We start from the raw sequence: 27903 nt of genomic DNA, 5'->3' as shown, positions 1-27903 counted from the left end.
TTACTACTGAAGAGTGGTTACAGAGTTACCTCATGTATTATATAAGGTCCATGGTAGACGAGGTTTAGAATGTTTTTCCTAAGTGCAACTTATATAAATAAAGTTAATATTCACATCTCAAAATAGGCATTACTGGTCATTTTTATGCATTTACAATGACCAGATCTTTTGTTGATTTCATTGGATTTTATGTGTTGATTAGTTGTAAGGAGATAACCATCTGTCTTCATTCATAATTTGATGTCTATTGATAAAGCCAGATATAACTGATTTTGTGATCAACTGTTGACACAGTAATCCAAGAATTAGACTAAAACTGGTAAACAAGTCGACTTCCACTTAATCTTTCAAAAGAAAAATTCAATCATATAGCGCTTGATGCATCACTAATTGAAATTAAATATCAGATCCATCCAATTGAATACTTTATTTTGGCCGAAATCAAAGAGGTATAACCCCTTTAATAATAATAATACAAATAAGTCAAAAAGATATAACTCCTTTAATAAAAATAAGAACAACTATTTGGTTCTTGTCTTTAATAATCATTTGTTGAACAATTCATGATTAAATGAGTTTTAAGGTAACAAATGCCCATTCTTTTACTGCCTTATCATTCTCAACCTAATCTGTTTTGAATAATATCAAAAGTACAAGCTCTAACCTAGTATGGTATGTTTTAACCAGAGCATGTTTACTCCTTGAAAACCACTAAAGATGTGTATGAATCAAATCAAAGACTATGTTTTTCCCAACCCTAATCAAGTACTCCTTTAATAAATATCATCTTTTCTTCCCCAACTCTCGATCTGTGAGTGAGTTTTGGTTTATAAATAGTCTATTGATATAACTGAATCAGTTCATCACTAACAGCTGATGGAGTTAAAACACCTAAATCAGTAAATAATAATGATATATAAGATGGTGGGGTATAATCAACCAATGGATGAACTTGTTCCAAATCACATCCTGATTTTAATACCGCTGATGGATACTGAAATAAACAAAAACAAAAATAAATAAATCTATACTAATATTTGTGACTGTTGTTTGTCTGTCTGTTTGTCTGTCGGTCTGTTCGGGGTTGGCGGCTACACTAGGTCTGCCCCGTGTCTGAAATTTGGGGTATAGGAGTAGCTCGGACCGGGGAGTAACATAGGCCAGGTGGCGTTAGTCTACCACTTCTGGTTTCGGGGTTATGAAACCCGAGCGAAGCCGGGCATTCTTCTAGTAAAATATAAAGAATAAAAGAACAATTTAAAAAATCTGACATTTAATTTTTCATGGGAAATTCACTCTACAATTGATTATTTAACATGTAATTTAGAAAACGTTGTACCTCAATTATTACACAACAAACGGTCTGAGAGTTATGTGTCCTCTGGGTTATTTTACACATGGAACAAGTGTGCGAAGTCTTAACAAGATTGGTGTCGAAAAGTTAGTGCATATCTTAGACTACTAAACGCCCTTAATCAAATGCATAACTCTTTATTTGAATAGAATTCCCCATTCTATATACTTACTTTATATTCTGATGGCAAATCTTTTTGATTTAAAGGGTAGAGACGAACAAATTTAAAACTTTCTGCTACAACATAGAATGGTTTATTCATAGCTTTAGCTGATATAGCTGAAGTAAAAGTTCCAATCTAAAAATGAAAGGACACAAAATTATCATTGATGTATTTAACAAAAAAACGACTAATACAAATACACATGTTGCCGACTAATTTGATATTTGAATAGATATTGGTTTTTACTGTTTATATCACCAAATATATCAACCGAAATATCAAATTAATTAGATTCATTTGTCCTCGTACCAAATTAGTTACTATAATCTGCCATTTATCAATATGCTAAACTTTCAATATGGGTTGAAAAAAACCAAAATACACTGACGTTATACTGGTTATTAAAAATAATAGAACTAAGTACCTTATTAATAATACCACCACTTTCAACCACACCTTCTGCTCCAACTAGTATTAAATCTACACTCTCCATAACATACCTATATTACAGCAAATATATTTCATAATATTTAACATAACGTATATAACTATATCACAGCAAATACATCAGGGGCGGATCCAGGATTTTCAGAAAGGGGGGGGGGGCAAAAATTGTTCGCCACCACAAAAAATAAGGGGCCTGGTGCGTGCGTCGGGTGCGCCCTCCCTCTGGATCCGCGCCTGTACATGTATATATCATATTATTTAACATACTATACCTATATCACAGCAAATATATATCATATTATTTAATATAAGAGATAATTTAAGATGAATAATGACAAAAACTGTTCAACATCTCAATAAGGTATCAGATGCTCTAGCAAGGGCAAGCTTACACTACCTCCTGTACAACACTTGTCACAAATTAATGCTAAATTTATCAATTATTTGATTAAAGAAGTTATAACAGTATGCTTAATGTACCGTTTATAATTCAATTAGAGTCTGTAGCTATTCTGGTTCTTGGCCAATACAATTAGAATCATATTATAGGACAGAAAATAATAACATACCCAACTGATGCGTCTAATATTAAAGTATTTGGAATACCTAGAGCTGTTAGTTCATTACACGTTTCAATACTGTAAAACAAAATTATAATAGGTTGCAATAAGAATTGACAAGAATCTGCATCCTAACAAAGGGCAATAACTCAAGAACTTATCAGAAATTGAAACAAAGAATATAAATTTAAATTTAGATGATAAAATTGTGTCAACGGCAAATACTCTGGTAGTAATAAATTGAAATCCAACAGGATTCTTTGATTTGCAAATCTGATCAATGCATATAAATGTCAACCAGATTGGAAGATAACTTTTGTAGCTAGAGTATTCACAAGTAAGCAAGGGGCCATAACTCTAGAATAACAGAAATTATTAAAGTTTGACAGGCTTCTTTGTCTCACTAATATGTGAAAAATATCCTATGGCAAATGTAATCTGAAGAATGTTCACCATACATTGTGGGCAGTGGAGGCAAAGGTAATATACAATCAAATGTCAATGTATGTGTATAAAAATCTAAATCAGTTAGTGCACATCAATAGCTTAAATTTAGCAAAATTATCTACACAATTAACTGATGAAATTCAACGATGAATATTTGACACGTATGCAATCTACCTCTATTCGATCCCAAGAACTTTCAGTGTAAAAGATGTACATATTTTCTAGTCTAACATAATTGCAAACTACTGGCCAAATGCACATAGGTATCCACAATATGAATTGGCTTCAGTCACTCACAGACAACACATTTTCAAACACATTTACGCAACCTGTAATAAATACATACCCTGATTTATCTGGTAGTGACTCTGTAACAAAAACTTTAAATCTCTTTCGTGTTAGACTAGCTTCTTTTAAAACTTGAAGAACAACTCGTGATTTTGAGTGAGTCAAAATAGTCTGAAAGAATGACAGTAAATCCAGCTAATTACTTCCATGTGTGGTTTCTAACATATATTGTTTAAAACTAACTAGGTCTTCAGTAAGTTTTTTTTTTAAAATTAGGAGGAAGTTTGAGTACCAGAGAAAACCCATGAAATTCGGCTTGGGATTGTTCCCATAACTGGTGTAATGGTTAATCCCTTGGGTAAATTAGATCAATTCTATGTATACCTTAGCAATGATTTTAAATACAAAACAGGTTCTGTTAAACATGCATTATGCAAGCGCTAAATCTGCCTATTACAGGTCTTTCTTTAGGCCTGAAATGTTATCTAAATTATTAATTAGACATTAGTTAACATATCCAGACCATAATCAACTCTCGATGTCATCGCTAGCCTGCGATGTTTATTGGATTAGGTTCCGATTTGCTTTTCAATTTCGATTCATGATTTAATCATGAAATGGATAATCGAGACTACCGGTATGTTTTTTTATTGTACCGAATTTAGTTATGATGATCGAGGCTAGGCCAAAAATTCAATCGCTAAAATCACGGCTCAGAGTGGATCAATTTGACTGAAATTTTCAGCAAATTGCCTTTACATTATCTAGTTTTTAACTATTATAGTGAGAACTGCCAGCTCTTTAACTAATCTCCCATAATGTATCTTTAAAGTACAGATATCCTTTATTTCATCTGAGTGTAATCCAGGGCCTATTTTAAGGATTATTTGATGAAGCACGGTCTCCGTGTCAATGCTTATTTTGGGGGTGGGTGGGTTCGCTCCCCCTGGCTCCGAGAAAATTTTCAAAATTCGACCGCCAGAGAACGCCGGAAACACCATTTCCAAGTAGAAAGTGATCAGTTCAATGTAGCTCCTTAGCTTTCAGAAATTGTGACCAAACAGATCATGAACTATAAACAAAACAATCGGATAAAACTCACCAGAAGTAAACTAATAACTTCCAGAATTATTATCACACTACTTACACTTTTAATACCAAAGAATTGACTGACAGATTTATGTATATCCGACCGCTTGTCAGGACATCGGATGTTCAAAGAAAAGTCCAAAGTCGATTCAAAGAATCAGCCTTGGGCCCGTATTTTCGATCCGATTTTCGAGAAATGAAGGGTCTGTAACATCTCTTCTGATAGGGATAAAAACACACTGTTATATCGCATAATGGAAATGGGCGGTAACCTAGCTTGCGTCCTTGAAACAACCAGTGAACCATGCTTGGTTAGTAGCTTTACCTGTGGGTCTTTCGCGGCGGTCCTTCGCATTCATCCACGCTCGCACAGCCGGTCGAACATCAAAATTTGCAAGAACTGGCATGTTTACACGTACATTCAAATATGCATCTACAGTTTCGCTGTTTAGACTGCATCTGTCGTCATCTTTGACCAGATTATAGGAACTGACAAGTCTTTCTACATCGCACGAATGCGGTTATGCGGCTATAATTCTGGCCAATGTTATGGAGATAACTTTCCAAAGTGAAGAAAAATAATGAGACTGGATACCAAGTCAAATGACGTGATCGATGATCACAATGACTGTTGATGGCGCACTTGCTCATTGCATGATCGCACATTTTACAAGTACACACTCAGATTCACAAAGATATACACACCTTTTTTCAGAGCACGGATTTCAGATTTTCAAACACGGATTTTTCATCCCGAGGCACGTTAAAATAGGCCCTGGTGTAATCTTCATGTTGTTATTACCCTTGATGACCAATACATTATGGGTATGAATACCTGTGATGTAACTTGGCAGTTGGTACTCTGCCAGTTCTCCATAGTCATATAGGCACTGGAGGAATTGTCACTGTCACTATGTCGCAGGGCTTCGCAAGGTATAAAATGTTTTACAATACTCATACTTACAGTTCCATCTGTTATAAAAGGATTGGCAATTTTAGCGATCTTCTGTCGAGAATTTGAGATTCTTTCCAAAAATATCTTTCCTCTTTTTACAAGAATCTTCTGGATTTCTTGAAAATCCTAAAAAATAAAATGAAGTGTAACTATGCTTTTATACGATCAATGCAAAGGCCAAACAATCTTTTAGCTATGTGAACACCTCAAATGAGAAGTGGTAGCAGGTGTTCCAGAAAGAGTATGCATTCACAAGATTTCATAAGTCTGAACATAAGAAGGAGATAACTCTGTGATTTGCAATCAAAAACTTTGAATTTCAAGATGGTTCTTTTCATCCAATGAATAATCCCTGCAATTGAAAAAAATCATGCAGGTGACTACAACCTTTACATTCAAAGTGGGGATATCAAAATATACAGCTTTTATCTACTTACAGAATGTTGTAAATTAGTTAATGTTATAAAACGTAAGAATAGATCACAACCACTGGCTATAGATGTATAACTACTGTCTGTTTCTGTTAATGTTGATATAGCATCTTTTAATCTATATCGCATCTCTGATAATGTCTCCACTGAAATAACACAAATAAATATGCATAAATAAATAATTGCTATTTCATGCCTTGTCAAATTTATAGGACAAAGAAATTGCGATTACAAATGTTAAAATTTCTCATCAATTAGAGCACGTCAGGCTTTCCAGGAATGAAGCATCAAATCAACTGCTTATTTACAATCCCTAAACATCATTTGAGCAGTTTTGAATCCCGTACAACGGGGAGTTGAATAGCCAAATGGTTAGCATGTATCATAAGGTATCATAAGGTCAACTGGCATGATTATCAATTCCCTGGTTGTACATGACAAAGAGTAGAGTTGCCTGTCCAATCTTATGGGTTTTCTCCGGGTCTTCCAGTTTCCTCCTACTGCTGAAGACCCCTACGTGCAAGCGAATTATTGCAATAAAATTGAACCATGTGTTAGTCCCAAAATGACCTAGTTTGTGTTGAGTTGATGTTAAACCCCATTTCTCTCACTCTCTCTGAATCCCTTACAAACCACAATATTGTTAATCTCTAGAAGAAATATCAATACCACAGCTGGTTCAGTTCATCCTGTATACAAACATGTGATAAATTGAAAATATTTGTCAACATTTGGCATCTTTAGACGATATACACAGGATATGTTCAAAACAAGCCAATGTCTTCTAGATCATCAATAAATCTTTTGATGGGCCTCTTTTAATCTAACAGAATCTAAGCTGGGAGTCTATAAACTGCTGATATTATGCTTTGTTAATTAAATGTTAAACAATCAATTTGAGTTCATTTTAACTTTGAGTAAGACTTCAGAAAATCAGGCATTGTCTGAAAAATGTAAGATCGTCATTGACCTAAGGGAAGGCATCTGAAAGAATAACTTGTGGATCTACTTCTGTATAATTTTGTTCAAATGTTATATCATGTGTTGACTTCTGGTACAATTTAAATCTTACTTTCGAAATTTAACCAAAAAAGCTCACAGAAAACATTATTTAATAAAGTGCACAGTCACAAATTTAGTAAGTATCTTCAAAAAGTACATTATGCCACATTTTTTAAAAAAGTTTATGCTTGCATCAGAATCACAGTTACAATAATGTTAAAGGGATGCTATTATTCTTGGTGCAGCATGAATGAAACTATGAATCGTCTTATTTTTTCTGTTATAATTTACAGTATGTATGCATATTAACATTTTGATTTTGGGTTGAATATCTTATAGCATGAAAAAAATAAGGCTTATGCAATAAACATCATTGTTGCTGAATTGTGGATCAAGTTATAATTCAATGGGTGGATCACATTTACTGTGTGAACATATTTTGGATCAAATAACATAGGCCTAAAGTATGTAAAAGTAAGGCTTATGCAATCAACATAATTGTTGCTGGACTGTTTATAACTAAAAATAAGATACTCCTTGGCAGTCCTTCAATACAAGCCATCTTGTCATCCATGTCTACATGTACTTTCAACAACCGCACATTCACAAGTTTTACAGAAATCAATTTTTACAGAATTTCATCATAAACACTGTCCCAAGCTTTAAAAGTAAAAAAAAACTGAATGGCAATATAACTCTCTGAAACATGTTCAGAATTTATAATCTGAAAATTTTAACATTCCAGGGTCTTTCTTATGCTCCTCCAATGAATAAGTTTAAACAATTCCGACGTGAACTCCATCCTGTATCGCATTCATAACATTTGATAAATTTGATTACACATGATGTGCAAACATCTGAATTTAGATAGGGGTCGGCTCAGCCTTCCATGTATACAATTTCGCTCTCCTGTCTGCTTGGAAAAATTATGAATCAAATTATAAGAAACTTGCAGAAATTAGATCTCAGGAAATGCATAGTAACTATTACACTTGATGATATCAAAAGCTATCAGAGTGTCCAAAAATCTTAAATTGGGAGGATTTATCTTCTGATCCCCCATCAGGGCTCTGACGCTCCGAGTGGTAACAGCATAAGGCCTTAAAGGATGTCTGAAGTGGGATTAACATGGAATGCACCCCGGGACCCAATGAACAATGCCTTAGAATATTGGAACCATATCTATTCACAGAAAATTTGGGACAAGCAAATAATGAAAATGTACTTCTGGATTAAATATGGACATAATGTAAGAGTTATTGAGTTCTATAAACATTAACTTACATTTATAAAGTTTTATAAACATTAACTTATAAAGTACTATAAACATGAACTTACATTTATTATTCTATAAATATCAACTTACATTTATTAAGTTCTATAAACATTAACTTACATTTATTGAGTTCTATAAACATTAACAATGTTTTTATGGCAGCCACAGCAGCTGATATATCAGGGTCTTCTTTAATAACTTGACTAAAGTATGTCAGAATTTCTAAAATAGATAAAAAAAATAAAATAAAGGTATAGTAAGTTTAACAATACTTGGCTCGAATATATACTCTTCAAAAAAAAAAGTAGGGGATATTCAGAAACAATACAAAACTGCGGAAATGCACTGCTGTTTTTAACCAGTGTATGTTAATAACAGTCCAATTGCCTACACATGAACATAAACAGTTGATATGGGCGACTTATCTGACGGTACCATTTCACTCGCAAAGAGATACACTGTCAAAAGTGAAAATGGACGTTTTTGATTTTTGTCTTAATAATGAGTAATTGCTCCACCAATCCTCAGACATTCAGCAATTCGTCGTGGCATGCTCCTAATCAACCATCCAATCACGATTTGGGGTCATCTGACCCACTCCTCTTGCAGTGCCACGGCCAATTCTTGCAGTGTTGTCGGTTGACGTTGACGTCGACAAACACGTCTCCCGATCAAATTAAATGTAACACACTAAAGCAAAGATTCGCTAAACCGTAAATCGTATGCAAGAACCGATAGGAAAGCAAACATGGATAGGATAATCCAGCACACGGCAGTTTTTATCAACCCTTGAAGTGTCAAATTTGACACGGAACCCCTCCCTCGTGTATGGCGTTATTGTGTGTCGCATGTGCAGCTCAGTGGTTCTGTTGGGGTGATAAGTTCTTCATTTGTGAACATACATGTACTCTCAAAGCATGTCCAATGTCCATGACTATTTATCATATCGCAACCTGCATAGGTATTTGCATTTCAATATCCCCTACTTTTTTTAATCCAGCCTCTGATAATGTCGCGTAATGGCAATTATGTATTGAAGTCAGCAATTGTGGGCACACATGAAAACTAAATGTTTAGACCATTATTACCCATATTTCTTTGTTGCAAATACATTGTACAATTAATCAATCTTTTTCCAACCTTGATGTCTTTACATTATGTCAATATCTATTCAGCAAATTGATTGGATGACCTATTTTCCTAATTATATTTTTAATTTGAAACAGCGGACTCAAAGATAGAGAGTTGGGTAAAAAAAATTTGTAAATTCTTAGGGTTAGGTTCAGCTTTTCTTGGTTAGGGTAAGCAAATAGATTAATCTTCGACAGCCAGGTGACGAATTTCCTTTCTCACTTCATTTTATTATGGTAAGTCAGTGCCATTTGTTTAATAGATATATTATTATTTCCCCAAGCATATTTTTAATTATATCATAGCTGCAGATTTGGTTTTGCATTAAAATTCCTCAGGGTTTACCCTTGTCAGTGATGCAGCACTGAGGGATTGGCAAGAAACAGCATAGTAGTCATTCGAATGGGATGGAAAACTGAAGTCCTGTGTACTGTGTAGTGTGAATGTAAAAGAATAAACCCTTGACAGTTGAGAGTAGGTGGAAACACAGCCGTTCGGGTAAAATCTTGCTCATCCTCATAATAGGCCTAATGACTACTGGTAGTCATAGCACTACATTAGTTACAAAACTGTGTTTAGCGCTACAATTGATACAGTCTAAGAGGCCTTACACAAGAACAAATATGATCAAATGCACAATTGGCAACACATATCATTACAGTTTGTATTGAAATAAGTAATTCTATCACAAATAGTGAAGACTGGACCACTAAAATAGTTACCGAACAGTTTTTCTTTGTGGTAATGCATTTTACATTTTCAAAGCGATGTCTCTTATAATGTGAAAGCTACCATGACACCGGCCACTTGAAATAAGTTCGTTAGTCGAGAAATTTTGTGTAGCCTTTGGGTTTCATATCATATAATTAGGCGGTAAGGCTTCACCTTTATTTCAATAGGAATTGGTTTATTATGTTAAGCTATGTGCAGTACAGTTTTGGGTCAGTTTATGTGTAAATTAAGGGAGCTATAGGCCAGTAACCTTTTTGTAGTCATTTGACTAAAAAACTTGCGCAAAGGAACTCCGTAGGACGAGCCACTACTGTGGCTGGTGTATGGCGGAAGACATCAGTAGTGGAACCATTCCTAGTTTTTTTTATACGATATGTGCAGTAGAGTTTGGGGTCAGTTTATGTGGAAATTAAGGGAGAAAAGGCCAGTAACATTTATGTAGGCATTTGACTAAAAAACTTGCTCAAAGGAAATGCTGGCATAAGATGGAAGACATTAGTACTAGTAGTGGAACCATTTCTAACTTAATTCTAAGTACTACATGTTCATCTTCATTATCTTCATCATATTGACCTTTTAGTTTTAGGCTTTTCATGGCCCTGAACTGTAGGCCTAAATCATAAAACCATTTTATTTCAGAAATGATGATGTTATATCGAAATTAATGGGAATAATAATTCATCTTCCTTTTACGTTTATAATAATCCCATTTCGAATTTTGACAAATGGGATTCTTTTCTTTCACTTCAGCATGACACATTTCTCAATTTCACTCTTTTCAATTCAAAAACTTTTAGCATGTCATTTTTATCAATTTAACTTACTGTCTTTTTCCATATTATCTTTAGCCATTTTTGAATAATTTACTGTCTGATATTAATAAGATATTTATTTTTCCATACGAAATACGAGCAATATGTTTTTCTTAGGTTGCATCAGGAAAAAAATTGTTAGAGTTATCTTCCCAAGCCCTCACCCGTGTCTTAATGTGTCATCGCTTCTAATTAGGTTTCTTAAAATAGCCATCCAATCAAATTGTTCGTCACATTTTTTATAAGTATACCGGTTGATCGAGACGATAAACCTATGAAAGAAGATAGGATGCGTGTTTATAAGTTTCTTCGTTGATGGAAACAAAACATTAAGCTCTGTTTTAATTAGAATTTGTTAAAATGAATAAATAACGAATAACTTTCCATAAAACCGAAACCACTATTTCAAGATGTCAGGTAGTAAAATTACTTGGGAACATTTTGTGCTATATGAACTTTTAATTGTTCATCAATCAAGTTGAACTTAGAAGTAAACAAACTTGAATCTGGCAAGAAATATATATGTCTGATATATTGGATGGTTTGAAACAAATAATTCATTATGTTACAAGATTATTCAGAGGGAGACCAATTCTAACTGAAATTTGCTGCAGCCCTGGCTAATTTATGTTAAGCTATACAAAATATGTTTTCAGATTTCACAGCATTGTTATACACGACACTACACTAGAACACTACACTATAATAGTAGTTTACGTCTGCTTTCATTAACTTCTTCTTTGAGCGGCATTTAGCAATTGACATACATAATAAACACAAAAACATATTATGGAACACAATTACTATTCATTAACTTGCCAGAAAAGGTTATGCATCAGTGAATTTGAAGGCCATGGCGGTCCAGCACTATTAACTGGCATAATCCCAATAACAAATTCACTATCCAGATCCATAGTTATATCTTATCTACAGATGACCAAAATGGTTTAGCACTAACTACATGCAGGAACTCACTAAAATGTGCTTTATGGTATTAACTTCTTTAAAAAGTTTAATTTGAAAATGCACACATGTCACTGATCAGTTAACCTAAAGTCCATTCTTATATTAAAGAAGGTACCAGAAAGGTTTTTTAGTCCATTTTTAAAATAGATGTAATACCTCTCAACTCAATCTGTGACAATTAAAAACATCCATGAAATCTACATAGACTATATTTTTTAATTTATCTCAATCGATTTTGTTTGCATTTTTCAGACAAAAATAACAGTAGTCTGCTAGTTATTATCTTGGATACAAATCCAATATGGTGGGGTCAGACAAACTCAAAATCTGGAGCCAATGTAAGTATAGTTAGCTGATCCATTTTTGGTAACAGTATGTAATCTTGATGCTTTCAGACCATTATGAGTGATTATTCTCCTTGCACACGGGTCTCCTGGACTCACCTCATATTTGGGGAGTTGGATGGCCGAATGGTTAGCACACATGCGCTGTATCATAAGACCTGTCATTGAGTCAACTGGTGTGGTTTTGAACCGCCGGTTGTACGTGACAAGGAGTAGGGTCGCCTGTCCAACCTCGTGGGTTTTCTCTGGGTCCTCCGGTTTCCTCCCACTGCTAAAGACCCCTACGTGCAAGCGAATTATTGAAATAAAATTAAACCATATGTTAGTCCCGAAATAGCCTAGTTTGTGTGCCCTGGACGTTAAACCCCATTTCTCTGTCGCTCTCTCACACCTCAAATTTATAATAGATCTCCTATAATTGGTTTGATAAGAATAAGTAGGAAATACATTTCACTCACTTGAATTCTTTTCTTTTTTTCCTACAGTCCTGTTTATCCACATGTCTCAACTCGGTCATGGTGTTTGCTAATTCTCACTTAATGTTCAGTCATTCTAATAAACTGGCAGTTATAGCTGCTCATACAAATAAAAGGTAAGCTTACAAACTTGGCCTAATGGATTTATTATTGTATTGGAAGACTAGGAATTTGATTTATTCAATTTAAACCTTGCCTTCTTCTGTATTCTGCGGTGGCTCGGTGCATAAGGTGCTGGATCATGACTAACCAGGATTTGCCAGTGTAATTCCCTCTTGTCATTGATGCAGTAAAGGGGGTCTGGCAAGGAAAAGTGTCTAGGTGTTTGGATGGGACAAACACTGAGACCTCATTCATGGACACGTTATTGTGCATGTTAAAGTACTATTCCAAGTTGGCATTCCATTAGTAGTCTTATCTGTCTTAATTAGCCCTGTTCGTGTAGAAAAGTAGAACGTTAAACCCCACTTTATTTGGCAAGTGAAATTAGTTGTTCCAGATTTGTACATACCTGCCACTAAAACTTATAGTTATGAGGCTAAAATTGATCAAATATTATTGGACCAACAATGCCCTCAAAAATGTTTTCGTTTGGTTTACAATTAAAAAGAAACCCAGAAGATAAGAATATGTAACACACGGAAATTGTTATATTATTTGGTGATTATACTACTTTCAGTTGTTTCTTGTATCCATTACCGAAAGAACCAGTCACCATTGATCCCGTTGTAGATACAGAGAATGAAACAGAAGAAAATTCAGTAAAAGTTCCACAAATTGGTCAAAATGATGGAAAATATGAATTATTTGCCCAGTTTAATGAAACTATTAAATCTGAAATTCAAAACTTAATATTTAATGGTTAGTATTTAACTTTTATCAACACGTATTAATTAACTCTTTGTACTTGAGTCAAAAATAGATTGATTTACAATACTGTATGTAGAGGGTTCATTTTTGTATCAATTAGCCGTTAGAGTGCTGCAGCCAACTATAGTCAGCCGATTAATATCTCTGGTTACATTACTGGTTGGACTGTGGTGTCTCAATGAATAAAACGTTGGCTTGCCAACCTGGAGGTGTTAGCTACTAAAGTTTATCTGGAATTTCCGGCATGTCAGTAGTGCAGGATATAGGGTCTGCACAAAAAAATTTCTCTATTAGCACACTCATTGTAAGGCGTATGCCCGTCTTCATTAGCCTAGTCTGAGCAGAATAATAGGATGTTAAACCCAATTTCATTTTAAACACAAAATCATACAGTGGATCAAAAACAAGGACACAACTAATTCTATCGTTGGGTGCTAATTTTACCAATCAAATATTTTTAGTCCTTATATTTAATGTAATTGTAGTGATCAATTTTTGGGCTGTTCTTGGTGAGTTTTCAGATTTCCATGGAGACAAATAGATCAGATTACATTAGTTTTAATTAACATCGCATAACAAAAACTAAAAATTCAAAATGATAGTAATAAATCAGAAAATTATCAATTAAAGTAAATAGATCCCTGAATCAGCTATATGATCTATTTTATATGGCAGGTATTTAAACCCTGTACTTTTTTATTTTCAGATAAACTTGAAGGTGAATTGTATTCAGATTCCTTAATAGCTGGAGCAATGTCCATGGCACTGTGTTGTATCCTTTTTAAAAATATCATGTTGATCATAAAATTCTTTGCCAAATTGTCAAGCTCCATGATAGAATGAATGAAATGCGGCAAATGAGATTTCCAAAAATTTGATTATGTGTCTGGTGTGTTTTTGCGTGGTTTAAAGGGAAACTAGCATAAGTAAGACATTAAATCTTGTATGTTGATTAGGCCTAAATATAGTCCAACTCTAAAAGTAAAATAGTGAGGTTTATTTTATGATCAGTAGTGGAATACCACGTTTCATCAGTGAAATAAAAGTGTTATTCCACTGGCTAGTTGTTTTTACCTAAAATGATTGTAAAATCATAAAATAAATAGAACATTTGTCGTTTTGTCGTGAATAACATTTTATTTCATCTCTAAGCTAGAAAACGTTTTCTTGCTTCTCGATGAAATAAAATATATTATTCGCTCTAAAACGACAAATATCCTCTATTTACTTGGAAATAAACTTTTGGCAATAGTACTATAGATCTATTATATATACAATGTATTATTTTAACCTTGACCTTTAGTTAGACATTCATAGAATGGAGAAAGAGGCGTCAGTAGGAGAAGATGTATCATCTAGAATTCTGGTAATAATATATTAAACATACATTATGCAAAAGCTAAATCTGCCTATTGCAGGTCTTTCTTTAGGCCTGAAATTTTATCTAAATTATTAATAAGACATTAATTAAAGATCCATTATGGGAGATTAGATAAAGAGCTGGCAGTTCTCGCTATAGTAGATAATGTAAAGGGAATTTGTTGAAAATTTCAGTCAAATTGATCCACTATGAATCGAGAATTAAGCGATTGAAATTTCAGCCTAGCCTCGATCATCATTGCTAAAGTTGGTATGATAAAAAAACATAGTCTCGATTATCCATTTCATGATTAAATCACGAATGAAACTTGAGCAGAAAATCAGATCATAATCCAATAAGTATAGCAGGCTAGCGTTGACATAAAGTGTTGATTTCAACAGTGATAACGTCGTTCAGAATAAAGTAATTTGACTGAAATATTCAATATTTTCATCATCTATTTTTGAATTGTTATAGCAAGAATGGCCAACTCTTTATTAAACTCTTAACTAATATATCTTTAACCAAGATATGTATCTTTGTGCTCCATTTTTGGTTTGAATTAAGCAGAGTTGTCTCCCATTAGTGTCTGGTTTTCCAGTTCTATCTTTTTATATCAAATGACCTTTAAAGAGCAAGAGGTAGTAGTAACTAGGTTAAAGTACTTATTCATGGTTAAATTCGTTTTTACTTCAGATTTTTTGTGACAAATTTAAACTATCATTGATAAGATTTCTACAGTGTCACTGACTCTCTTATCCAGTGGCATACCAAATATCTATGTAGTTTTCACAAATAAAATGACACCAATTAAACTTAAATTAAATTTCAAATTTAAAGATAGAATAGACTGTAGTCCCATCTTGTATCATTTTGTACACCTGCTTTCTATTTAAATGTCTTGATAAATAGAATAAATGGTTGTATCCAAACTTTGGATTCCAAAGTAAAACTTGATATTTATTGTGGGAATAGAATAGGGTTGAAATTTAAAGTCTTGTCAACGCAATATTTTTGTCATTTTGACATTAACATAATAGTTACATGTGCAATGAGAAGGGTAGAAGTTAGTCTATGCACAACACAGTGTACATGAGTGGACCTCTGTTTTTCATACATTCTGAATGGCTGGGCAAGCTTCCTATGTCAGTCCTGTATGTACCGCCTCTAGAAAGCTTGAAAAATTCTTAAAGTTTTTCTTTATCCAAGCCTTGATTCAGACCTGGTTTTTTTTTGTCAAGGGGCCAGTGCTCTACCTCTCAATAACTGTGGCCCCATTTTATGAAAAAAAGACACATTTGATAATCTGGTGTATTTTTTTGTTGTTTAATTCTAGGTAATAAAAGGATCTGAAGATAATGCAGCTCAATATATGAATTTTATGAATGCAGTATTTACAGCACAAAAACAGGTAAGTTGTGTTGGGTCAGATTCATAGCTTTTGTTATAGATATACATGTAGTCTTACTTTATCGATTTTGATTTTGTCGCATCATGGTTCTTTGTGAATGAAGATTTTTTAGAATTAGAATATTTGAAGTTAATTGATGATCCATAATATACTCTTCAAAAAAAGTAGGGGATATTGAAATGCAAATACCTATGCCTGTTGCGATATGATAAATAGTCATGGACATTTGACATGCTTTGAGAGTATGTTCACAGATGAAGAACTTATCGCCCCAACAGACCCACTGAGTTGCATATGCGACACGCAATAGCGCCATACACGTGGGAGGGGTTTATTGTCAAATTTGACACTTCAAGGAAGGGTTGATGAAAACTGCCGCTTGCTGGTTTATCCTATCCATGTTTGCTTTCCTATCGGTTCTTGCATAAGATTTACTGTTTAGCCTATCTTTGCTTTAGTGTGTTACGTTTAATTTGATCGGGAGACATGTTCGTCGATGTCAACGTCAACCGACAACACTGCAAGAATTGGCCATGGCACTGCAAGAGGAGTGGGTCAGATTGCCCCAAATCGTGATTGTACGGTTGATTAGGAGCATGCTACGACGAATTGCTGAATGTCTGAGGATTGGTGGAGTAATTACTCATTAAGACAAAATTCAAAAACGTCCATTTTCACTTTTGACAGTGTATCTCTTTGCGAGTGAAATGGGGCCGTCAGATAAGCCACCGATATGAACTGTTTATGTTCATGTGTAGGCAATTGACCTGTTATTAACATACACTGGTTGCCTGTAAAACAGCAGTGCATTTCCGCAGTTTTGTATTGTTTCTGAATATCCCCTACTTTTTTTTGAAGAGTATATATTTCTTTTTATTCTGCATAAAGCTATAGGTTTATTGTGTTGCGATTTGGTCCATCTCATTTTAGATCTTTGAAAAGGCAATAACATTTATATGATATATTATAATTTGAAGATATATTAGACTATGCAATCTTATGTTATTTATATTTTCTATATTTAGAATGTAGTTATTGATGCCTGCATCTTGGATAATGATTCTGGGCTTCTACAACAGGTATGTAAATTTGTTTCTATTTATACTATGTATGTTTTTTATCGACTAATCTAAAGTTTATATAGGTTAAAGGCATAACAAACCCATCTCAAAAATCAAAATATGTACTACTAGCTGTTTACTCGGTATTGTGTGGGTAGCAGAGCCCTTCGATGCTCCCTTATAGGAGTTTTGAGAAACTGAAAGTAGTGTAATCCGAAGTGGCAGTGCAACACCACCAGGCTTATTTCACCACATAGTTTGATCTGACTTTAAAGCCCAAATTTCAGCCCAGACAGACAACCAAACAGATAATCTACAGTCATAAATATATATGTAGATTTCATTGTAAAGACTATATTTGAGCTACTTTAAAATATTAAAAAAAAAGCTTCTTTAAGAATGGGCGGTCTTTTACGAAAAAGGTAACAAAATTAGTATTCTATAGAAACCAATGTAAACTTTAAATTGCCATAACTTTTGATTGTTTATGGTCTTAAATTTGATATCTAAACTGTTATTCTGACATGTTGGAGCTTTAAATTTGTCAAACATGATTACTATATGTTTATCCATATATCTGTATAACAATTGATTTAAATTTACATATATGTATAACTATTTATATATATATTCAGGCATGTGATATAACGGGAGGAATGTATCTGAAAGTACCACAGATGTCTGGTCTATTACAGTATCTTCTGGTAAACCTTTACTCTTATTTATCATGTTTCCACAAGTGTCACACTTCTATTAGTGTTTAACATCTGCTTTCAGCGATGGTGATATCGCAGACAAGTTGTTTTATTTTATTATGCTTAGTGCACCCGAGGGGGTCTTTCCTGTGGAAGTAAACTAGGGTTTCCGGATTAAACCCGTGAGGTTGGGAAGGCACCCCTATCTCCAAGCCACATACGATCACACTAGGGATTGAAACCACAACCACAAGCCAGAGGTGACCGGGCAGCTAGAGCTCGAAGCATGACACTCTAGACCACTAGACCATCCCAATCCGGGAGCATGACAAGGACAGCTGTCTTATCGTTCGGATGGGACGAAAAAACTGAGGTCTCATGTACGCATTGTCGTGCATGTAAAAGATCCCTCGACAGATGGAATTCAATATAAGAGTAGGCTGCAGTGCCGCTGTCCGGGCAAAATTTCCCTCATAGTACAATGTATGGCGTATGTTGTAACTTAAAGGTTTTGTTTCTAGCCTACCTTTAAGTCAAAGTAGAAACTGGAAACAGGGCAAGTTAATTAACTTATAAGAAATATTAGTGTAGAAAAAATGGCTAAAACGTTGGGTTTTCAATACTGTTGAACCTCATTTCGTTTCCAGCCTCTTCTTGGGGGATTTATAATGATAGTACCCCATCCCCCCCCCCCAACACACACACACTATTAAATATCCCTGCATAAAGTAAATTACACCACAGACTGACCTATCAACTGGATATTTATACCAGATTTATGACCCTTTTTCTTTCCTTGGTCATGACATTTCAAGTAGCTGTGGACACAGGCACAATGAAGAGGCAATCCACTGGATTTCCTAACAATAGTCACTAAGATAACCTTTTCTGTCATCATTGCATGTAAATCTCTGGACAAATTCTTAATGTATACTCGTGTAGTTGAATCTATTATGGACTGACATAAAATTGACATCTATGTAAATGCATTATGTCTGCCCTCCACCTTACATTTATTTTTGAAAGGAAAACCTTTTCTCTTACCAATGACTTGCACCAGAGGCATGCCTTCTGTCAGTAATACAAACTCAACCAAATTCGATTTTTATACACCCACATTCAATGTTATAATTTATAGAAATAACAATTCATACACAAATATCTACTATAGTGAATCAAGGATTATTTTGAGTTTGATTTTGTTTTTTGACTAGAAATACTAGTCAACTCTCTCTTCACCGTCTCCGAGAAAAGACGATCGTTTGATTGACAGGCGTTAACTCCACCTACATAATCTCGATTATCAAGTAACGTTTTCAATGGCTGTGGTTTGAGACGGGGTTGCAATAAAAGGCGTATCACATTTATTTTTACTACAAATTAAAAATAAGACTTTTAATATATAGATAAGAAGCGAAAGTTTGAAAGGAATGGACCAAATCAATGAGGCATAATTATAGCCGACTTCTTGTTAGCCTGCGTGTACTCTTGTACTGTAACTGGTAGGCCTACGTAACTCCCGAACAGTGATCCAATGGAGCTGCAATTCAACTGGGGTGATGTTAGCTGCGATGTTTATCAATTTCTATAATTTTTCTGTAAACGCAAGTGACAAAAGAGTGTATAATACCGACATCCAAACTCTCATTTTAACCACAACTAAACATAATATCAAGGCCGTATATATCGAACTTTCAATCAAATTGACTGACATGCGGCCTCGCTTCATGCAATCTATCATTTAGCCTCGATCTAAAATTATTTCCGGGAGTATGACGTCAACGTAACGGTTAATCTCTGCCTACGACACCATTTAAAAATTTAATCAATCAATGAAATCCTGTTTAAATCCAAGCGAATCCAAGCCATCCGTGGGTCTACAGAGTTGATTTTGTGCTTGTTGTGTAAATAAAGATCTAATTTATAATTTCTATGACATCTGAAGCCTAAATAAAGACTTGCAATAATCAGATTTAGCTCTTGTATAATGTATGTTTAATGGGTAATGGTAATTAATTACATTGTAATGATTACTTTTAAAAAGTAATGGTAATGTCATTAATGTTGATCGCCTGTCTCTCTTCCACCGTTGCTTGTGAGCACTCTAAAATGCTATTTATACATAGCATTTATGTTCATTAGATGATGAGGTGAAGAATCCTATATGTTTTCAACCATATCCATAAAATTACCTTCAGAGTTATAGCCCTTGATCCCTTTGGAAAATCTTTGTTTACTCGCTGAATACTAAGATTATTATTTGATTAATTGGAAATGGATGTGCAGTGTTTATGTTCTTGAAATAAAACAAACACCCAATTGTTTTCATTGAATTTTGATAACCTAAAAGCTAAAACTACCATCTAGTTATTTCTCATAATTACTTTATATGTTGTTGCCCTTGATCAGTTTTTAGTGTCTTGTAATATAATAAATCGTACCTAGTAAAGAATAAAAATGTGACAACATTTATCGACTGCTCAGACAATTTAGTTGCTGTTGTTGTAAGTTTTATTGCTTGACAACATATACATGTAGTTGATGACTTACAATAACTCAAATAGTTATGCCCGTTGATTACCAAAGTTTGTTAACACAGTTTGTCATCAGATCTTCATGAAATTTTGATAGCTTGTCCAGCTTTTATGGTGTTGCTAGGTTTAACACCCAGATTTACATTCTTTACTAACTCTCTGATAACAACATTATCACTGGATCTTTGGTGGAATTTAAATAGGTTGTTTAATATGGTTGATTCAGAAACTTACATTAATACAATGGAACAGAGTAGGCTACACTGTTATAATTTATGGTTTGTTCAACTTGCCTTAGCTTGTTTCAACAATAATTCTCAAGTGTTATTCAACTTGATTATTTTAATGAGCATATGTTTGGTTGCCTGGCAACCTACCTTTGCTATTTGCACAGACTTATTGCTTGTTATTTTGGAAATTAAAGCTATGTGTTGGTTGAGACATGATATTATAATGTGTGCAAAATTAATTTCAAGTGTCATGAAAGCTGATCGTTATTTGTATTCAACCAATATCATATTTTTCACAGCTTAATTGATGCTAAAAGTGTATTCATATTGATTGTTTAAAGATGCATGTATGTAAGATTTCGATAAAGAGCTGACAATTCTTGGTATAATAGTTCATAAATAGATATTGAAAAAGGGATTGTTGAAAATTTTAGTCAGATTACTTCATTGTGAGGGGGGTTGGATGGCTGAATGGTTAGCGTGCGCGCGCTGTATCATAAAGTCTGTCATTGAGTCGACTGGCGTGGTTTCCAATCCCCGGTTGTATGTGACAAGGAGTAGGGTCGCCTGTCCAACCTCGTGGGTTTTCTCCGGGTCCTCTGGTTTCCTCCCACTGCTAAAGACCCCTACGCGCAAGCGAATTATTGAAATAAAATTAAAAACCATATGTTAGTCCCGAAATGACCTAGTTTGTGTCGAGTGGACGTAAAACCCCATTTCTCTCTCTCTCACTTCATTGTGAGCAGAGTTATTGCCATTTGAAGAACAATGTTGATTACGGGCATGGCATCTGAATAAATGTCTTATTAATGATTAATATATAACATTTGAAGCCAAACCAAAGATCTGCATTTGGCAGATTTAGCTCTTAATTAAGAAAACAAATCTAGAATATCAATAATACATAATCTCCTGGCATTGATTCAGTGAGATTAAAAAGTGGCCCATTAAAAGATTTTACCCAATAGAAATTTTAATACCAAGCTTATTAACCAAATACGTTATGGTAAATTTAGGCCCAACATGTGTCTATTCTAACATGACCCACACAATGTGCATCTTAAAGGGACTATCCCGATTTGAAAAGAGTCTCAAAAATAAAAGTCAGAGTTCGTATGAAATTTAAGTGCCAAAATATAGAGGAATGGTGTATTTACCCTGCCTCAAAATTTCAGCTCAAAATATTGAGTTGTTTGGACGTGAACGTCAAAAATGCTTATCTGGACACGTAACCCTTTTAAGATTTCTGGTCATTTTTTTCGTTGGGTGACCTGATACTCTATCGCCGTTCATTTAGAGGTCTATACAGTGAATGACCCATGTGCCGTACTGGATAACGAAAGGTAAATTTCACCTACACATTGTTTTTATAAAATAAAAGTCTGGTTTTATCCAGACACTGCATAATACAGCTTGGGACACCGGTCTTCATTTTCAGATGAAGACTGACGGGTGTAAGTTGTTTGAAAACATATCAGAAATATTGAATTACATGTAGTTGATCGGCCCTTAGGTACGGGATATAAAGGAGTTTTAACACAAAATTAAGCAGTTTCATTCTCCAAAATATTATCCTGATTGGCCCTTTAAGAAAGAAGGTTTATTGATCAAGTAAGATAGCTTTATATGATATTTAACTAAAGGTAGTTAGATTGAGCATAGCTTTGTGTTTCTTTACAAGTATGAGGAAGTTTTAAACCATTTTATTGATTTATATATATTATCACAACTCACTTGAAGAACGATAGAATCAATAGAAGATGTTAGTACAGCTTTAGTTCTAAACTCTTGTAATGATGGTAGCAAATCAAAGATGATATATTCAAGAGATGATGTTAGCGTGATTTAGCTGATTAAAGCAACATGCTGCAGATCTAAAAAACAGGAATCCATTTTGAAGTTCATGATCTTTCTAAAATATTAAATGTATTGAGCTGGTAAATAATTCAAAAGACTCAGTAACCCCTGCTTAGAATTAAGTTTTGGTTAGGCCATTACTTGTCTATAAGATCTTGATAGGAAATTTTGATATTAAAGATGCATTGTGTAAGATTTAGATGAAGAGCTGGCCATCCTTGCTATAATACTTCAAAAATAGATAATACAAAATTAATATATTGAAAATTTTCATTCAAATTACTTTATTCTGTGTGAATTTGGCACTATTTGGAGTGTTTACAATGTGGTATAGATTGTTTATTATTGTAGCAATTAACCATTTTTAAATTAAATCATTAAATGGCGACAGTGTTTCAATTCATTTAAATCTACAGATGATCTACAGAGTTGATTATAGGCTTGCCATGTGAATTAATGTCTTAATAATAGTTTAAAAAACATTTGAAGCCAAAATAAAAACCTGCAACAGTCAGTTTTACCTCTTACATAATGCATCTTAATTAATATTTTGTACCGGTACATAGACTTATAAATGAGAACATCCACTTATGACCCCAATGCTTCTCAGCAAATTTGGTGGACCGACAGGTTGACGGCATAATACGCCTACACATAGAAATGACTCTCTTCATTGATAAAGAAATGAAATGAAATTTAAGTCCTATTTTTCTGCACTGAAGACGGGCATACACTGTGCAGTATACTACGAGGGAAATTTTGCCTCGACAGCAGTGCTACGATCTACTCTTGTACCAAATTCCAACTGTCAAGGGTTCTTTTTTACGTGCACGCCAATGTATAAACAAGTCAATGGTTTTTCGTCCCTTCCAAACAACTATATAATACCACCACAGCCCTCTTCATTGATAAAGAAATATTGTCAGTTCTATTGTAGATAATGCTTTAATCTCAAATTTATTCAATTGCGTACATTAACAATTCTGATTGTTTTATTTTGAAAGGAAGAAAAAGACAAAAAATCAATAATGATAACAGATCAGTTTTATTTTAAACTCTTGTAGTTAGCAGACGGGAGACTTGATACATTAAACTGTCACATGTTAGCGTATTATTTCCTCCATCTTCAACACCGACAAGGTTTCTCTGACATGTAATTATAGTCTCATCTGACATGACAAATGTTGATGCTATTAGAGACAGGAAATTTGAACCATGATGTCATGACATGTACAGTCTTGTCAAATGTCAATATGGCACCATAATCAAATAGGTATTGATCAAACAGCCCTAATAGATATTAAGACAACACAATGTGTAGGTGTAGCTTCTTATTCTGAAGTCTTAGATCAATTTGTGTATACATGTCCGAAAATATTAGCACAACGGAAAAGCAATACTCCTTTGTTTTACTGTAAACGATAAGAAGGTAAATTTTATGCCAACACAAACTGATTTTAACACTGGCTGAATAACATTTAACATTTTAAAGTACTTTTTTGCTCATCTGGGGAGATCGTCGGAAATAATGTCATTGTACGGAGATGAACAAAATACTGCAAATAACACTAGTGCTTTCAAGTGACAATAAAGAATAAAACAAGAGTTGGTTGCTAACACAATATATACCCAAAATAGTGCTTTTAATAGGATGGAATTAATAATACATATGGGACAAGATTTACCTAAGATACTTGTAATGCTTTTAAGTGACAATAAAGAATAAAACAAGAGTTGGCTGCTAACATAATATATACCCAAATTTCTGAGGGCTAGCCACAAATAGCCAAAGGATCATAGATTGTACACAGAGTTTTTTTTTTTTTAAAAACCAATCTTAGGATCTTGAATACTCATCAACATACCAATAATTAACCAATTTTGTTGATGACGGAACTATTATATATATCATCTGCACTGGCATATAAATACCATAAATAGGCCTATTTTATTTTTGCCATTAATTAGAAATACAATTTCAGACAAAGGGCAATATTACGGTAGGGTGGGTAACCTACTTATATTTGGGAGGGGGGAATGCTTAAAATAACTTACTTATTAAATGTATTATTTGTAATGTTTTTTTTGTATTTTTCAAGTGGGTATTTTTACCTGATCCAGTAATGAGATGTAAACTCACCTTACCACCTAAAGCACAAGTTGACTATAGAGCAGCATGTTTCTGTCATAGAAATTTAATTGATATTGGTTATGTTTGTTCTGTTTGTTTATCAAGTAAGTGGAAGATGAAATAATCCTATTCTCTGATTGGGAATGGCTAAAACTTTCGTCAATAGTTTGTCCATAGTTTAATAACATCAAACAATATCAAAACACAGAAAAAGTAAATTATTGGAATCATATTCACCACATTATTGGAATCTTATTCACCTAATTATTATATTCACCAAATTATTGGAATCCTATTCACCAAATTATTGGAATCCTATTCACCAAATTATTGGAATTCTATTCACCAATCAGGAGAATAGGACAAAATCCTGAGGTCCATTTATTGTTTTGTACATGAAAGAATCCTCAAAAGTAGGCAGAAACGTTGTTGTCTGTACAAAATTCCCCTCATAGTTCAATGAATGATGTATACATGCCAGTCTCCATAAACTCAGTTGGACATTAAACCTGATGTCATTTCATTTTTTCATTTGAATTCCCAATTAGGATCTGAATTACATGTACATAAATCTTAATATAAAAAAATTACTATTTTGTTTTAGTCTGATTTATCGGGATTAAACTACTGGTAATTAAGAGCCATTTCTTAGACACACAGTCCATCTGAATCTGAAATGAAATGGGGGTTTAACGTCCTACTATTCTGCTCTGACTGGGCTAATGAAGATAAACAACTGAAACTAGTCATATTTAGAAATTTAGTGAAATAGTAGGTGCAGAGGGGTAATGCACATAAGCGTTTAATATAGAATTTCTTTTATTTTCAGTATATTGTTCCTTTAGTCCAATTTGCTCAACATGTCAGTAAGTAATACTTCTTATTAAAGTTATATTGATCCATTATTTCTGTAATATTTATATTTATAATGTTATATTAGAAATATGAATTTAGTTGCATTACACATTGAACTATAGAAAATAAATTATATTGTGTTTGTTTACAATATGGCCAAAGTTTTGTCTTGACAATAAACTTTCTCTTTTTTTGTCATTTATTTTAGGACAGTTATCTCCATCACTACCATTTTAAAAATAAAAAAATAAATGACTGATACAGTAAATGATTCTTTTTGTTAATTTTCAGGACAACATTTAAATTCATGGGACCACCGAAAATGCTTAAGAAGAAATCAAAAAGACTAGCAAGCTGAAAAACATAACAAGTGTACGTAGGTTCAGGAAATGTTTACCACATTCGGTTTGTGTGAGTTATGAATGAATGTAGTAAATGCAGATATCCAGTTGTTATAGCAGTGAACCCCAATAGCAACATTACAGTGAAACCCTTCTAATACTGAATAGGGGACTTGCTTTAATGTGGATTGTATCTAGTCGACTCTAACAAGCATATTATGGTGATGCTCCAGTGTATATTTAGGGATGTGTAAAAAAAACCTTTGTATTGGCCACTCCTGATCTTGGAAACCAGAAGAAGTGTTGCGATACAAATATCATTAACTGTCTTCTAGAGAACAATTTTGATACATCGATACATGTAACCAGTCGTGTGTATTAATTTGTATTCATAGCAATGACTTCGAAGAAATTTGTCAAATATGACACTATAACACTGAAACATTAAATATACAATGTGTAAATAAAGGAGAAATTAATTCAAATATCTTTTTCTTGTGTTTTTTTTTAAATAAATTTTCTTTTTTGTGTAAAAATCAGACATAAGAAAAATTTGCCAGGCCAAAAAAAAAAGAAGAAAAACCTATAACTATCATAGGTTAATTTAATTTTCATTAGCCCTGAATAACAATCTTAATCACTTTGAAATACTGACATAAAAATGTATGGTGACTATTCAGAATTTGTGAAAGTTGTGTGTAGGCTTGGTTGTCATTGTTATGTAAATTGATATTAAGGAGATGTTTGGGGAACATAAAGTTAAAAAACCCCACAATTTCAGCATTATTTTGATTATACTAACTGTGCATAAGTTGCATTATTTTAGAGAAGTATCAAATTTATCAAGGCTTAATCACGTTAATATGTACTCATATTGATTATTTAATTAAGAACAAATCAATATATAATCACCCGGCTTGGATTCAATCACATTTAAAACAGACTCATCAATTATATACTGTAGATCTAGTGTAACATAAGATGAGTTGGACTGGTTATATATATCACTAGCAAGATACCTGACTTCGCCAGGGGCCCAGTTTGCCTAGGCCCAAAATTCTTCCAGGACCCAAATTCGATGGCCTGAAACATGCGCGGGGTCATGCTGGTTAATTTGATACCACATATGTGGGGTGGCAATGAAGTGTTATAGGCCCCAAATTCAATGGGCAAAAACATTCACAGGGTCATGCTGTTTAATTTGATAGCACATAATGTGGGGGTGGATCGCAGCAAAGAAGCGTGATGGGCAAACACACACACACAGACATCTTTGATTTTATTTACATGTATATAGATAATATCAACCGACAACAAACAGAAAATAGGAGCAATTATTGGGTGGGGGACAGGTGTGGTTTGATTATTCTCCAAATTCCATTGTTGGACAACAATACTATATCTATGGCACATGTGAAGACAATATTAAATCCAAACAAATGTTTGTCTGTCATTCAAGCCTACATGTCTTGTAAGTACCATAGAGGCTACAATATTCATACCAAAATTTTAAGATTCCATATTTACACAATGGCGAGTCACTTGTACACACAAAGTAATTAATGATAAACCAGTCATTAGCTTATATAAAACCTGATGGGATTGTTCCAAATTTTAAACCTTTTTTCAAGGCTAGCTTTCACAACTTTAATACTGCTGGTGGGTGTATTATTCGAGCCTGAAAGTTCCCTATGTATGTTATCATTTACTGCTGCTTTTAATACTTGTTTTGATTTCTCTCGGGGGTGGGGGTGGGTGGTTAGCATGTGTGTGCTGTATCATAAAGTATGTCATTGAGTCAACTGGCGTGGTTTTGATTCCCCGGTTGTACGTGACAAGGAGTAGGGTCGCCTGTCCAACCTCGTGGGTTTTCTCTAGGTCCTCCGGTTTCCTCCCACTGCTAAAGACCCCTACGCGCAAGCGAATTGTTGAAATAAAAATGAACCATGTTAGTCCCGAAACGACCTAGTTTGTGTCGCATGGACGTTAAACCCCATTTCTTTCTCTCTCTCTTTTTGATTTCTCTCCCTTTTGATCTGTAGCAATTGAAAGAGAGAGAGAAATTGGGTTTAGCGTCCACCTGAC

At 34.0% G+C, this 27903-nt stretch overlaps 2 protein-coding genes across 2 annotated transcripts; one reads left to right on the top strand and one right to left on the bottom strand.

The window, feature by feature from the left end:
• Positions 1 to 486: 486 nt before the first annotated feature.
• LOC126824251 (translation initiation factor eIF-2B subunit alpha) lies at positions 487 to 10850 on the bottom strand. The gene is made up of 9 exons (XM_050553448.2): positions 10700 to 10850; positions 8133 to 8234; positions 5741 to 5880; positions 5313 to 5429; positions 3318 to 3430; positions 2534 to 2602; positions 1942 to 2017; positions 1527 to 1652; positions 487 to 994 (listed from the first exon to the last, which is right to left on the bottom strand). Exons 1-9 carry the CDS (start codon positions 10725 to 10727, stop codon positions 839 to 841), a joined length of 927 nt encoding a protein of 308 aa, XP_050409405.1. The 5' UTR covers positions 10728 to 10850; the 3' UTR covers positions 487 to 838.
• Positions 10851 to 10958: 108 nt separating this feature from the next.
• On the top strand, positions 10959 to 26303 carry LOC126824327 (general transcription factor IIH subunit 3). The gene is made up of 12 exons (XM_050553528.2): positions 10959 to 11104; positions 11906 to 11991; positions 12483 to 12589; positions 13153 to 13334; positions 14050 to 14115; positions 14651 to 14709; positions 16040 to 16114; positions 17140 to 17193; positions 17811 to 17879; positions 24591 to 24726; positions 25452 to 25488; positions 25769 to 26303. The coding sequence occupies exons 1-12, from the start codon at positions 11098 to 11100 to the stop codon at positions 25833 to 25835; spliced, it is 945 nt and encodes a 314-aa protein (XP_050409485.1). The 5' UTR covers positions 10959 to 11097; the 3' UTR covers positions 25836 to 26303.
• Positions 26304 to 27903: the final 1600 nt, after the last annotated feature.

Source organism: Patella vulgata, chromosome 6 (assembly GCF_932274485.2).
Source record: "Patella vulgata chromosome 6, xgPatVulg1.2, whole genome shotgun sequence".
NCBI lineage: Eukaryota > Metazoa > Mollusca > Gastropoda > Patellidae > Patella > Patella vulgata.
This window is presented reverse-complemented; position numbering and strand designations above follow the sequence as displayed.